At 56.1% G+C, this 12,843-nt stretch overlaps 8 protein-coding genes and 1 non-coding gene across 9 annotated transcripts; 1 reads left to right on the top strand and 8 right to left on the bottom strand.

The window, feature by feature from the left end:
* The first annotated feature begins 74 nt into the window (after positions 1-74).
* Positions 75-785, top strand: BO66DRAFT_395478 (uncharacterized protein). The gene has a single exon (XM_025648226.1). The coding sequence runs from the start codon at positions 215-217 to the stop codon at positions 683-685; it is 471 nt and encodes a 156-aa protein (XP_025499218.1). The 5' UTR covers positions 75-214; the 3' UTR covers positions 686-785.
* A 556-nt stretch (positions 786-1,341) lies between these two features.
* Positions 1,342-1,971, bottom strand: BO66DRAFT_395477 (uncharacterized protein). Its single transcript, XM_025648225.1, has one exon. The coding sequence runs from the start codon at positions 1,887-1,889 to the stop codon at positions 1,371-1,373; it is 519 nt and encodes a 172-aa protein (XP_025499217.1). The 5' UTR covers positions 1,890-1,971; the 3' UTR covers positions 1,342-1,370.
* Positions 1,972-3,918: 1,947 nt separating this feature from the next.
* Positions 3,919-4,651, bottom strand: BO66DRAFT_383565 (uncharacterized protein; the record flags this gene model as incomplete). The annotated part of the gene is made up of 1 exon (XM_025646059.1): positions 3,919-4,651. The coding sequence occupies one exon, from the start codon at positions 4,649-4,651 to the stop codon at positions 3,947-3,949; it is 705 nt and encodes a 234-aa protein (XP_025499216.1). The 3' UTR covers positions 3,919-3,946.
* A 783-nt stretch (positions 4,652-5,434) lies between these two features.
* Positions 5,435-5,638, bottom strand: BO66DRAFT_334043 (uncharacterized protein; the record flags this gene model as incomplete). The annotated part of the gene is made up of 1 exon (XM_025644193.1): positions 5,435-5,638. One exon carries the CDS (start codon positions 5,636-5,638, stop codon positions 5,435-5,437), a length of 204 nt encoding a protein of 67 aa, XP_025499215.1.
* A 730-nt stretch (positions 5,639-6,368) lies between these two features.
* Positions 6,369-7,572, bottom strand: BO66DRAFT_212191 (haloacid dehalogenase). The gene is made up of 2 exons (XM_025642601.1): positions 6,445-7,572; positions 6,369-6,380 (listed from the first exon to the last, which is right to left on the bottom strand). Exon 1 carries the CDS (start codon positions 7,456-7,458, stop codon positions 6,721-6,723), a length of 738 nt encoding a protein of 245 aa, XP_025499214.1. The 5' UTR covers positions 7,459-7,572; the 3' UTR covers positions 6,369-6,380; positions 6,445-6,720.
* A 314-nt stretch (positions 7,573-7,886) lies between these two features.
* On the bottom strand, positions 7,887-8,797 carry BO66DRAFT_395474 (LITAF-like zinc ribbon domain-containing protein). The gene is made up of 3 exons (XM_025648224.1): positions 8,615-8,797; positions 8,278-8,569; positions 7,887-8,226 (listed from the first exon to the last, which is right to left on the bottom strand). Exons 1-3 carry the CDS (start codon positions 8,634-8,636, stop codon positions 8,070-8,072), a joined length of 471 nt encoding a protein of 156 aa, XP_025499213.1. The 5' UTR covers positions 8,637-8,797; the 3' UTR covers positions 7,887-8,069.
* Positions 8,798-9,472: 675 nt separating this feature from the next.
* On the bottom strand, positions 9,473-9,544 carry BO66DRAFT_t295. Its single transcript has one exon. It is a non-coding gene; the product is annotated as a tRNA-Gly (tRNA).
* A 165-nt stretch (positions 9,545-9,709) lies between these two features.
* On the bottom strand, positions 9,710-10,831 carry BO66DRAFT_395472 (class II fructose-bisphosphate aldolase). Its single transcript, XM_025648223.1, has one exon. It carries the CDS (start codon positions 10,738-10,740, stop codon positions 9,877-9,879), a length of 864 nt encoding a protein of 287 aa, XP_025499212.1. The 5' UTR covers positions 10,741-10,831; the 3' UTR covers positions 9,710-9,876.
* A 302-nt stretch (positions 10,832-11,133) lies between these two features.
* BO66DRAFT_475050 (oxidoreductase) lies at positions 11,134-12,651 on the bottom strand (the record flags this gene model as incomplete). The annotated part of the gene is made up of 3 exons (XM_025653191.1): positions 11,134-11,721; positions 11,808-12,304; positions 12,396-12,651. The coding sequence occupies 3 exons, from the start codon at positions 12,649-12,651 to the stop codon at positions 11,134-11,136; spliced, it is 1,341 nt and encodes a 446-aa protein (XP_025499211.1).
* Positions 12,652-12,843: the final 192 nt, after the last annotated feature.

The following is a 12,843-nucleotide window of genomic DNA, read 5'->3' as shown; positions in this document are numbered from 1 at the left end:
CTTGAGCAGGACTATCACACCATCGAACTCCAGCTCCGCAAGTACTGCTGCCCCCACAACTTCCGCCTCGTCTCCAAGAGTTCCTGTGAACAATGTTGAGCCAGAGGCCTCAGCTTCAGATCCTACAAGTGCTGCTGCGCGTCCCAGAGCAGCCTCGATTACTGCTTCTTCAACCTCAGTTCCTACTGCTTTAGCCTCTACAACGACCGCTAGGATGACTTCTGAAGCCTCTTCTACGTCTGATCCTACATATGCCCCCACAGCTACTCCTACAGTCCCAATCCAAACAGCAAACCCAACCGCAAACGCCACTCCCGAACCAACCACAACCACATCTCAACCTGAAACCTCATCATCTGCCGTCGCCTTACAACCTCCCCACTCTTCCTCCTCAACATTCCCATCAACGCCAACCGTCTTATCCCCTCCTCCATTCGTTCCAAACACCACCTACACTCCGACCCGCCAACCCATCACAGGTGACTGCTCCATCTGCTACGAGCCCCTCCTTCCCGACTCTCCTTTCACGACCCCCCGTCAGGCAGCTCGAGACCTCTCTATTGTCTACTGCAAGCAGCAGTGTGGCACGAACTTCCACTTCAGCTGCCTGTTCACGTGGAAGAAGTCGGCGTCACAGATGAACCGGGAGCCGACTTGTCCTATGTGTCGCGCCGCCTGGCCCTGATCCTCTCCCACCAAACAGTACTTGGGTAAATGCAATATTTGGTTTTGTTTATGAATTTGACTGGATTTCACGATTACGGAGTATGGTCTAGGGTGTTTACCTGGTATTTGGTCTTGAATGAAGGGTTCATTGACCACTAATTGTTATTATGGTTATGGTTACGAGCACGAATGGATGAACTAATGCCTGTTGAATACTTCTTTCCAGCGGTGGGTACAAGTATAGGATCCATTCCGTAAGCTCTATCCATTGCAATTCGCCTAATTTGCATTACCTGTGACCAGCGCAGGTTAATTTGAGCCTCAGGCAGTTATTACTTTGGAAGAGATAGGCCCAGTACCAGTCGTACACTTACATAGATCTGAGATAAAAGCCTAGTCCTACTAGTCCTACAAGAGAATACGTTCTAAAAAGCTTGTTAAAAAAAAAAAAAAGAAAAAAACTCTAACATTCTGAAAATACAATGTAAAATAATGGCTAACACAGCTAGACAAAATTCCAATCTCTCAAAGCGGAATATTCAAAACTTCAAGACTTCAGAAGGAAACGTCATCAATCATCAGTGTCAAAGGTGCGTGCGTGTATCCAACATCACCATCACACACATACTTACTCATCAACCCTAGCCCCCAACCAGGTAGCCCCTAGCCCCGCCCCAGTGGAGTAGAGCAGTGGGTTGTTGGGCTCAATTCTTCGACAGTAAAGACCTTGTAAAGAACTTCCCGTTCCAGTAATCCTGCGAGTAACTCCCATCTGCCTTCGCGGGGAAAGCGGCAGCGGGCTTCCTCTGGTCCACATCCATCGGGTACCCGGCCAGCGCGGAGGGGCTGATCGTCTCCCCGGGAGGGGGGCTATACGGGGCCCGTTCGAGGATGGTGGTTTGCACGACGGGAGGAGTGGCGGGGGGGTGGACGGGGCGTGGCTCTAGCCCCGTGCTGTTCGGGGACGCCGCTGCGGAGTGCTCCTGCTCCTGCTCCTGCAGCCTCTGGAGCTGCTGCTGGAGGGCCTGCTGTTGCTGCAGATTCTGGAACTCTTGCTCTTGCAGCTGGTGCATGATTGCGTGATGATGCTGCTGCTGCTGCTGCTGGATCGATTCCTGGACGCGCCAGTGATGCGCCGTGGTGGCGGCTGACTCCGGCTGCGCCCATCGCGGCTGCTGTTGCTGCTGCTGGTGGTTGCTGTTGTAGATGCGGCGAACGCGCATGGGGCTGTTTTTGCGTCGGGCTTGGTACGCTCTGCCGCCACCCCCTCCGCGACGGGCGGGCCGGCGCCGCTCGTGGCGGGCGACGCGGTTGTTGTTCTCGCGGTAGCCGGTGAAGGATGGCCCCGTGAAGGTTTGGGGGGGCTGTTGGGGCCGGAAACCCGCGGCCTGGGGCTGGGGCTGGGGCTGGGGCTGGGGTTGGGGAGGGAAGCTCCCGTACAGAGGTTGTGGGTATTGGGGTGCTGTTGGGGTGATGGGGTGGTAGGTGGGCGGCAGCAGGCCGGGGTTTAGAGCCTGGCCGTGCATCACCATCCCCGGGGCGGGTGGGAAGTAGGGTTTGAAGCCTGTCTGAGGGTAATCTTCGAGCCGGGCGGTGATTTTAAGTGAAGGCACTCCTCCGGGGTTCTCGAATGTGGGTTGGATGGTGATTCCGCTGCTGGGATGTTGGTAGCCAGGCTGAGGATTACCGTTCCAGTCCGGGCTGAGCCCCGTCATCGTCCCTTGGGGTCTGTTGTAGAAGGCCCGGGGTGCCGTGGGAATGCTCTGTCCCTGCGGACTAGCCGGCACTGGGGTCGGAGCTGGGGCGGTGATACCAGAGCTGGAGCCGGTTCCAGTCACAGCAGGGTAGAGCCGGCTCTCCTTGGGAGGGATGAAGCCGGTCCCTGCGAATCCATCCGATGCGAAAAAGTCAACCGGAGAGGCCGCCTTCTGGCGCGAAAGGTCTTCCCCGAAGCCCGGCGACGGAGTCACAGTAGGGACCCGATCCATAGCAGGCGCTCTCAGATTGGCCTGGTCCAGGGCTGGTAGCTTTCTTTTGACAAAATCTCGCCCGACGTTAGATTGATTCAACGCCTCGAGCTTGTCATCGGCGAGCCGCTCGTTCTCGCCCCGGAAGACAGATTCGAAGAGGGCTTCAGTCGACGACTTCGTCTGGCTGAAGAAGCCTGGGTAGCTCGAGTTACTGGAACCACTGGTAGTAGGTCTGGAACTGTCGAGCAGGAGCGGCTGGGCCAGCAGCGACTCGTCCGACAGCTGCGATATGACAATGCAATCGTCCTCGTCATCCTCGTCCATGGTGCTGCTACTCTCGCTGCTGCTGTAGCAGTCGAAGCCCGGCTCGACATCGGGGTGGTATCCGTCGTCGCTGTCTTCGCTAAGAGACGTGCGCGCCGAGTGGAAACTTCGGAAAGAGCCCGACTGGGTGGATCTCTGGCTGCTGCTTGCTGGCTTTGAGGATGCGGTCTCCGCGAGACTGATCGCTTCCACGGATGGAACGCCGGTGGAGAGACCGGAGGAGCTGGCAGCCGAAGCGCGCGCCACGTACTCATCCACATATTCCTTGAGAAGCGGGATAGCCTGCACTTGGGGGTGAATGGCGCAGGAGCCAGAGGGTCGCTGATCAGCAGCGCCAGCCTCAGCGCACTCCGCACACATCCCCCAGAGGTCTCCCTTCACGGGATCGTATGAGTTCTGGAATTCGTGGCCGGTGCAATCGCCAGCGCGCAAGCCATTGACCATCTCCTGGCAGATGTCAATGCTGCAGCATGCGATGTGCTTGCAGACCTGGTAGTGGGAATACTTGTGGAAACACATGGTGACTAGCACTGACTGTTGTGTCGACACAAGATGATTTTGAGAGCGTTGTGTGTTGTAGAGGTCGAAGCTGTGAGGTTGGATCGAAGCTGTGAGGTTAGATCGTCACAAATGCGCAAAGATGTCAGATTTCACTTTCCAGCAATTTCCAACAGACTTGGGAGTTGTAGAAAAATGAACATCACGGCTTCACAGCGAGCATACGCCCGTTATTTATATCGCATGAGTTGTGGTGGAAAGTCGCAGCAGGTAGACAATGCGATTCTCTCTTTCACAGAGCATCTTTTTGTCAAAGAAAGGCATTCTGAAAATCCCCATCAACCACCTAGGCCTCCCTTCTTTATGCGCTTTCCAAAGAGGGAACAAGGAAGGGGGGGGTGGAGGTTCACAATGGGGTGGGTGTATGTGAAAGGGGAAGCATAAAGAAAAAAGAAATGTCCCTCCTCAAGCCCGCCCGCCCCCGTCTGTCACTCCTCATCCATTGACAGGTCGATCAGGTATCGCACCCCAGAGTCCAGCAGCCACCAGGAGGCCAGCTCATGAAAAAACCGCCAGACGGGATTCCTCAAAGGCATTTTCTCCTGCAGCGACGATCCGTCCGCCTTGGTGATCCACAGCACACACTCACTGGCGAAGACCACCTCCTTGGCTTCGTCCCAGAACCGCAGCAGCAGCCGGCCCTCGACCTCCCCGCCGTGGGGGGAGCAGATCTCGAACTCCACGCTGGTCGGGCGACGCTCGGCCACGCGGTAGATGCCGCAGATGATGTCACCGCGCTGGAAGTCCAGGCGGCGGATGCGGGACGGCTTGAAGGTCGCGCGGGATCCCGAGCCGCTGAGGATCCAGAGCATATAGGCTTGGGGGAAGTAGGCGAAGGCAGACATGTTGCGGCGGAGGAAGATGTTAAGGAGGTCGGAGGGTTGGTGGGTCGTGGGGAGGAGCTGGCGCGGAACGCGACGAGTGACCTTCTCGTACAGACAGTCGTGAGTAGACTTGAAGATGTCGGACGGGATCGTGGTCATGGAGTTGAGGGTCGAAGGAGAGTTCGAAAGATTAGACAGCTTGCCTCGAAAGTGCTCATGCTCTAGGCCATTTCTGAGAGATCGATGGAGCAGGTACAAGTAGGCGAATGTGCTTGTCGACACGGCGAGAATCCAGGTTGTGAGCGACATTTTGACCACGCTTCCACTCCACTCATTGCTCACGCATCTTCAATTCGAATGGTGAGTTGAGCTGAGGCTCAAGCTCATATTTAAATGGTTTGGTTCAAGGGTGGGGATTCTGATAATAAGGCTGAGCTGGGCTGAGGGAATGCAGTGGGAGAGAATGGGCCCCAAGCGAGTACGAGTTCCAGATTTGGTGCTGGCACGAATCAATCTGGCACCGCATGCAGACTTGAGTTTCATCTGATCCATCATCGGCCTGTCCGATTTTCATGTAGCTGCTGCTTAGACTTTCATCCCGCCGTCGCAGTCCAAACAGTGCCTTACGAGGTGAAAGAAGTGGCTACTCTTGCGGCTCCTTCTACAGATATTGTGGCTATACTCAGACACAGCCGATTTCACAGCCTATTTCCCCCTTTGCGTTTGATCACGTTTCATCCATTAGTTAGATCATATATCTCCTTGACACGTACTCCGTATACTTTAGATCATTCTCCTGCCCACATAAAATAGAAGAAGAAAAGTCGCTTGCACGTCATCGCCCATCTAATCACTCCTCCATTCAACCCTTCCCTCCATGAATCCATCACTCGACGACACAGCCTCCCCTATCCCCTGACTAACCACCAACACAACAAAGCGGGTATCCTTGGTGGATAACTCAACAGCAAGCAGTGATAGAAATTAGAGAAATAATATAGTAGAAAGAACGGCCTTGGAAGAAAGGTACTGCAGTCACGGTCCTCCATCGCTTAGACCCATTGGTGACGCCACGGTCGGATCGAGGAGGCTTCACGCGACATCGTAGGATTGCTTCTCTGCTTTCCGTTTCATCCATCGGCGGTAGATTAACAGGGCGATGATTCCGACGGCGACAATGAAGACGATACAGAAGACCAGAACCACACCGGGGTTTCTGCTGGCCCAATTGCTTCGCTTGATGAGCTGGTGGTGTCGTTGTGCAGCGGTGGACACGAGGGCGTCGATGGCAGCCATTGTCTGTCAGGATTAGCACTCGGTTGATGTTCGTGTATACCTTTGAGGCAGATACTCACGTCGTACGGGGAAATAGGAACGGGGATCACGACAGACAGACGATACAGACCGCAGCTCTCCAACAGATCACCACAGCACGGCAGGGCAGGAGCAGGTGAGGATTCGCGAAGGGATGGAGAGCGACAAGAAAAGAACCTAGGAAGTCTGACCCGTTGGCAGACTTGACTTGCGCACCATCGGGAGCAGCGGAAAGAAAGTCATGACTCCAAGATCGCAATGACGTGGTGGAGAGCACATGCATGCAACGTTGGACGGGTTTGGCGTCTGGCAGCCGGGGATAACCCACGAAGCTTATTTTGGGTCTGACAGGAGCAGGGAGGGGAGGTGTAAGGGTCATATACTCCCCCGATCCGGGTAGTAGTAATGGATGAGGAGGTATCATTCGATCGAATGGGCACGGCAGCCTGTAGTGTCAAAAATCCTCGCGTGCGTGACGAGTGTAGCCCCGGCTGTCGCTCCTGCTGTCTCGGTGAGATGTCTCACTCTTGAGAGCTGTAGATTTGCATTGTATCATATTGGAGATGTGTTGAGACACCTTAGAATGAGTTCAAGAGACGATTCCCGAGTGCTGACATCAAGCGATGTGGAGAGTATGGAAGATCCGCTCATCCCGTTGGCGTCACCACTCCTGCATTTCCGTGGTTCCATTCCCTGTCCCGTTGTGCTTCCGATTCGTGCCCATCTGTGGTGAAGAGTGAACGATGAAGACGATAATCTGGTGATTGGATGGGGTTGGTTGAGCATACTAGCTACTAGGTAGAGAGGGGGTGTGTCATCCACTCCACGGTCGCATTTCGATCAGTCAACATCCTAGTATGCGCAAGTCAGCAGACCATGAGATGCGTTGACCAACAATTTCATCTGAGCTCTCAGCCTTGAGATCGTCTTTGAGTAGAGGCATTGGCTTTAATATAGATGAAATCCAATACTAGACACCAATAAACACAATTGCACAAGAAGAAAGGACTAAGCAACTACGGGAGACCGACCGACCGACCGACCATAAACCCACCCCACCCAACCTACAACCCCGCAACAGCAGCCGGCAACCCCTCCATCCCTTCCAGAAACGCATCAAACTCGCCCTTCACCATCTCCATATCCTCATCCACATCATCCGTCCACCGATGCACGTAGACCGTCCGCATGCCCACCTTCTGCGCGCCCCTCAAATCATACGCATGCGCCGCGACCAACACCACCTCCTCGGGCCGCAGCTGCACCAGCTCCAATCCCCGTCGATACGCCTCCGCCCGCGGCTTGTAGACCCCCAGCAACTGGCTGGAGAAGAGCATGTCGAAGCGCAACCCGGACGAGCGCGTCAGATCCAGCTGGAGCCGCGTGGTGCCGTTGGCGTGCACGAAGACCTCGAGGCCAAGTTCGTCGCGGAGCCGCTGGATCGCCGTCGACACCTCGGGCCACGCGGGCTGGCGGTGCCAGGCTTGGACTAACTGGGTTGTCGTGTCCGGGTCTGATAATTCTTCGAGGTGGGCCTTGTAGTCCGGGCTGCTGCTGCTGCTGCGGTCGAGAGCGACACCAAGCGCCCGGCGGAGGGTCAGGTCGATGTCCTCGGGCGCTAGGTGGTCGCGCACGCGCTGCTCGTTTTCGAGGAAGTATTGCCGGCGCCAGTCGAGGGCGAGCTGCGAGGCGGCGGGCGCGGGGATGGAGGCCGGCATTGCCTGGACGACGCTGCTGTGCCAGTCGAGACAGGTGCCCATGAAGTCGAAGAAGACGGCTTTGATCTTGGTGGGTGCGGTCATGGTGGGCGGTGGCTTGGTATGCTATGTTAGTTGTCTTGGAGTGCGTTCAGTATGTTAAGAGCTGCGTTCGAGAGATTCGGTATGCCCTTCGAAGCTATCATCTAAGCCTTACAAGGCACTCGGTGAGTGGGTGAGTATTTAAGAGCATGACGCATTTATAATCAACAAGGGGGGGTGTTGTCGAAGTTGCCGCTAGTCTGTTAATTTAGATTATGGCGGCAGTGCTTGATGTTGCGAACCGCTCAGACCATGGGGGGAGCCAATGATTGCCCATCGTCAGCACGCCATGGGCTGCAGGATCCTTGGACGCTGGGGGATCTCAGCCTGAGGCTCAGAGCCACATATCGTGAAGGAGGCATTACTTCGATCTGCAGGTCACCGAACTGTTCCTTGGAGCGATCATCTTTCTTCGGCAAGAAGTTGATTTTCATGTCAGGGCAATAAGTTATACAAAGGGCAGCACAATCGTCGCAGGGAACAAGCAAGCAGGCCGGAAACAACATGGCCTCGCTTCTGTGAGCATTTCTCGGGGTATATCAACATTCAGGCACACCAAAACAAGCAATAATCATCCCCAAACATAAACCACTCCATCGTCAATCTTAGCGCACTCAGTTGTGTTGATGCACGTCCGTTCGTCCGCTGTTGTGCCAGGTCGCCAGCAATGCACCACATTTTCCACAGTAGTGGTGCACATCCTTGAGCGACGACATCAGATAGGGAATGCAGCCCAAGCAGCAGCAGATGCAAGTCACTGCGGCCCATGCACTGCGGAAGGTTAGTATATACCCCCGTGCTACTTCCACCATGGCATCTTACTGTGTAGTATTGCCCGCCTCCGCTACCACTCGCGTCATCTCACGGCTGCCGCAACTTGGACAGTCCACGGGCGCTGGGCCACGTTGAAGCGCATGTAGGGGTGTCGCATTATTGTAACCGCTCGTGTGGTGTGTCTGCGTCCCCGCGTAGAAGTTCTGCGACGAGGGCTCGTGGGGCTGAGGTGGAGGAGTGATCGTTTCCATCGGGGGCTGCGCATATGCTGGAGGTGGATGGTTGATGCTCGGTTGGTTGGTCTCTTGCAAGTTCTCGTATGTGGGAACTGGAGCTGAAGCTGAAGCTGTTAGCTGGGCTGAATCCAAAGGCTAGGTGGACATACCAGGGGTGGCTTTCTCGGCCATGTTGGAGGGGATGATTGAGCTCGGACTTTGATGCTTTCACCACTGAGAACAGATTGGACTCGCTCGAGTTCGACGATAGAGAATGTGCTAGAGAGTATTAGAAAAACATCGCTCGAGAACGAGCCTGCTCCCGTTGTTCTTCTGTCCATTCTTATACTCTGGTCCAACGCTGGGTGCGAGGTCCAGGCAGAGCATTTGTGGTAAGCCAACAGCAGCTTGGAATGATCTTCGTGGAACAGTGGGCGCAGTGCTGGGCTTGTTGGTCCAAGCCATCAGACGTCGTGTAAGGCATCGAGACTTGCTTCCATTGGCAGACGTATGATACCGACAAGTTCATTGGATGCGATACGAGGCTCCGCGCTGCATTGACCAGGGGAATTGGCGACGGCAGCGAGATGCTTCGCTATTGGGTGCCATGCGTGTGTCAGCCTTGCGTGTTTGCGTCGGATGCTAATTACAACATACGAACAGACTTTGCCAATGATGGTCGATGTACTCCGTAGATCTGGACGGAGATTTCGTATCACTTGCGGAGTCGTCTGACATGTCGATTGCCCTTTGTTTGGGAGGAGCGGATGCTTTGCCGACACCACAATTGACAGGACAGCCCCATTCAAAGACAAGACTGTAGACCTTGGTTATTATGCGAAGGGGTTATGTTCGTGTTGGATGATATGAAGCCATTCTACGAAGGAACAACTCCATGGTCTGGTACAGACATACGAACCTGCCTCTTCTGCGCTTGTGGGGGTCCATTTACCAGCATCAGGACTGATAAGCCCCTTATCCTGCTGTGCGAGAGCCCAGCAGGAAAAAACAAAAAAGAAATGAATTGATGCGTCAGCGGGGAGTCGAACCCCGATCTATTGCTTGGAAGGCAACAATGCTAACCGCTACACCACTAACGCTCTTGCTTGAAAGGTGAACAGACTAGCCAGCCTAAGAAAGCAAAGACGCAATCTCATATGTCACAACGTCCGCCTCGATGTTGAGCTTCTATAACAACATATTTGTGTTGAAGCCTCTGAGTCGACTCCAATTTACCTTTGAAAGAACAAAGATAGCTCATTATTTGCCAATTGAACTATTATGGTGTCTTTTTTCGATCGTGTCACGGCTCCAGGGAATGTCTCTTACACTGCCATTATATATTCATCCGCAGCCGATTGTCAATGATACGCGAGACCAACGCTACCACAGTGGCTACACAATCAAGACCCATACACCCCCCAATCAAGGATTAGTACCTCCCCGCGGACCCCAGCATATCAATACACCGCTCGACGGCCTTCTGCATCTCCGCGGTAGCCTCCTCAATAACCGCCGTCAAGGGCGCCCTGCCAGCTTTCTCCGCCTGCACGCGCACGTACTCATTATTCAACACCTTATTGATATTCACCTTACTGACCCCGCAACCGATGCACCTCCGAAAGATCTCCTCGGTGAACGGATCGGCGCCATGCAGCACCAGCCGCGTGCCGTGGGGCTCCACCGTCTCCTGGATCCTCTGGAGGCGATCGTACTCCAGCACGATGCCGCGGGGCCCATAGCTGCCGTGCACGTTGCCGAACGCGGGCGCCAGCCAATCGATGCCCGTGGCCACGAACTCCAGACTCTCCTCGGGGGTCGTCAGCAGGCCCTCCAGGTCCGCCGTGTCGGAGACCCCATCCTCGCCGCCCTCGATGCGGCCCGGCTCGGCCTCCGTGGCGATGCCCCGCGCGTGGCAGTACGCCACCAGCTCGCGCGTCAGCGAAAGGTTCTCCGCCCTCGAGTAGTGCGACATGTCGATCATGATGCTGTCGAACCCGCCCATGTCGGCCGCCCGGCGGATGATCGCCGGCGACTGCGCGTGGTCCAGGTGCACCGTGACGGGGACGGAGGCGCCCCGCGCCGCTTCGGCCGCCGCGTGCACGAGGATCGCCCCCGCGTAGTCGATGGCCCAGGGGAAGAGCAGGATCATGGCCGGCGAGCGCTTCGCTTCCGCGGCGCGCACGGTCGCCAGGATGCCTTCCACGTTGTAGCAGCACATTGCCGGGATGCCGTAGTGGTTGGCGGCGGCGTGGTCGAGGAGGGGGATGGCGCGGTTTTCGGTGAGAGGAGGCATTTTGGAATCAGGTTGAGGAGAGGGGGGATTGGATGGAGTTGGGGGTGTTGATGGGTGGGGGTGAGCTGTGTTTGAGTGGTGTTGTCATGCTTTATAGGGAGGGGAAGCGAGGCATATGGGATGACTGTCGGAGTATACTTCACCTTTTCTCTCTGTTTACCATCTGATTACCCCCGCGGAGGGGGCTCCGAGGCCGGAGTTGCTCCGATCTGATGTCATTTGTTCACTGCGAGGACAGACTGTCATAGATGGTAATATTGGATGCAGGAACTGATATCTTACCTCCAATTACCACTCATACTTTACCACCAAGGAAGATGAGATCCAAGAAATCTATCCAAATAGAGACAAAGGTTGGTGTGTCTGGCTCTTGACTAACTACCTAATCAGTAATCACAACTTCCCCCTCGAGCCTCCGCCCTCATACAAACCCACGACACTGGTACTACTCGACCCCCCCAGCCCAGCCCTCTTAGCCATCAACAAGACCCCCAACGCCGCATTCCCCAAATGCAACGGACAATGCAAGTCCCTGGCCCTCTGAGCCACCCTCTCCAACCGCTGCGCGAGCGCATCCACCGTCTCCGCCCCGGCCGGCGCCTTCTCGCCGACCCTGCCCTCAATCATCTCCAACCCCCGGGAGACAAACACCTTACTCCCGCCGGCTGCATCACTCACCAGCTCATAGAACTGCGCCAAATCCACGCCCAGAAACCGAGCAAACGAGGTCGCCTCCGCGGCCGCCACCAGATTCACCGCGGCCATCAGATCGAGCACCAGCTGCGTCCGCTCCTCCTGCTCCTCCGCGCTCAACGCAGACGCATCAACCTCCGCCACGGGCCCCGCAAAATACTGCCTGACCAGCGCCGCATCATCCTTGGCCCCGTCCCCCTGCAGCAGCGCCGAGAGATAGATCTGCTCCGCCGTCGCACAAAGCGGCGTCGGGAAGTGATGTTCTCTCGCCGAGGTTGTGATGATCCCCTACACATATACAGCAGTCAGCAGCCGTTAACCTATTATCACCCTCACCCCTACCACCCCCAAAAATAAGGGAAAAAAAAACATACCGCATCCTTCAAAATAATAGTCACCGCACTAACCCCGGGACTCCAAACCCCTTCACCCCCCAGAATCCTGGGCGACCGATTCTCATGCATCCAGGTCCACGCCTCCCCAGAAACAATCCTCTCCGCCGTGCGCGCCGCATCCAACCCCAACCGCGCCGCCAGACCGTGCGCCTCGCTCGCGCCCAGGATATGGATTGCCGCGAGCACCTGATGCACCATCTTCATGTTACTGCCGGCGCCGATCCCGCCGGGCACCAGGTAGAGCTTGCGGGGGGCGCTGAGCGCCTCCAGGACGGGAGTGGCGGCCTCCAACGCGGCGGGGCTCCCGCCGGCCATGATGGAGAGGGTGCCGGCTGCGGCGCGCAGGGCGCCGCCGGAGACGGGGGCGTCAACCACCAAGATGTCGGGGCGGGTGGTGTGGATGGTTTGGGCGAGGGATTGGGCGGTTGTGGCCGGGATGGTGGACATTAGGATTAGGGTGGCGGATTTGGGGAGGGCTTTTTTTGTGGCTGGTTAGATTGGTGGAGCTGGATTTTTGGGTTTGAGGGTGGGGACAGTGGGAAGATGGAGGGGGCATGGGATAAGTACACTGCACAATGCCCTCGTCTCCGAAGAGCACGCTCTGGACTTGCGGCGCGGAGGCCACCATACACACGTAGATGGATTTGTCTTCGGCGGAGGCGCGCAGCGAGGCAGCCCCAATGCCCCCCGCGGCTTGGAAGCGGTCGATCGAGGCGGGGAAGACGTCGTAGCCGTGGACGGGGTAGCCTTCGTGGACCAGGTGCGTGGCCATGCCGAAGCCCATGGCGCCGAGGCCGACGAAGCCAATGGCTGGTTTGGTCATTCTGGCGGCAGATACAAAGGTGAGAAAACAAAGAAGAAAAAAAAATTCGACTCTGTAATATGGTATGATGTGTTGCGCTGCGTTGCGTTGCGACTTTTACTTATAAGAGGGAGAGTTGATGTCGCAGGGAAGTCCGAGGAGGGGTCGGAGGTGAGCCGATCAGATAATGCGGGGATGACATCAAAAGGGCTG

This window comes from Aspergillus aculeatinus (genome assembly GCF_003184765.1).
Source record: "Aspergillus aculeatinus CBS 121060 unplaced genomic scaffold BO66scaffold_64, whole genome shotgun sequence".
Classification (NCBI taxonomy): Eukaryota; Fungi; Ascomycota; class Eurotiomycetes; order Eurotiales; family Aspergillaceae; genus Aspergillus; species Aspergillus aculeatinus.
This window is presented reverse-complemented; position numbering and strand designations above follow the sequence as displayed.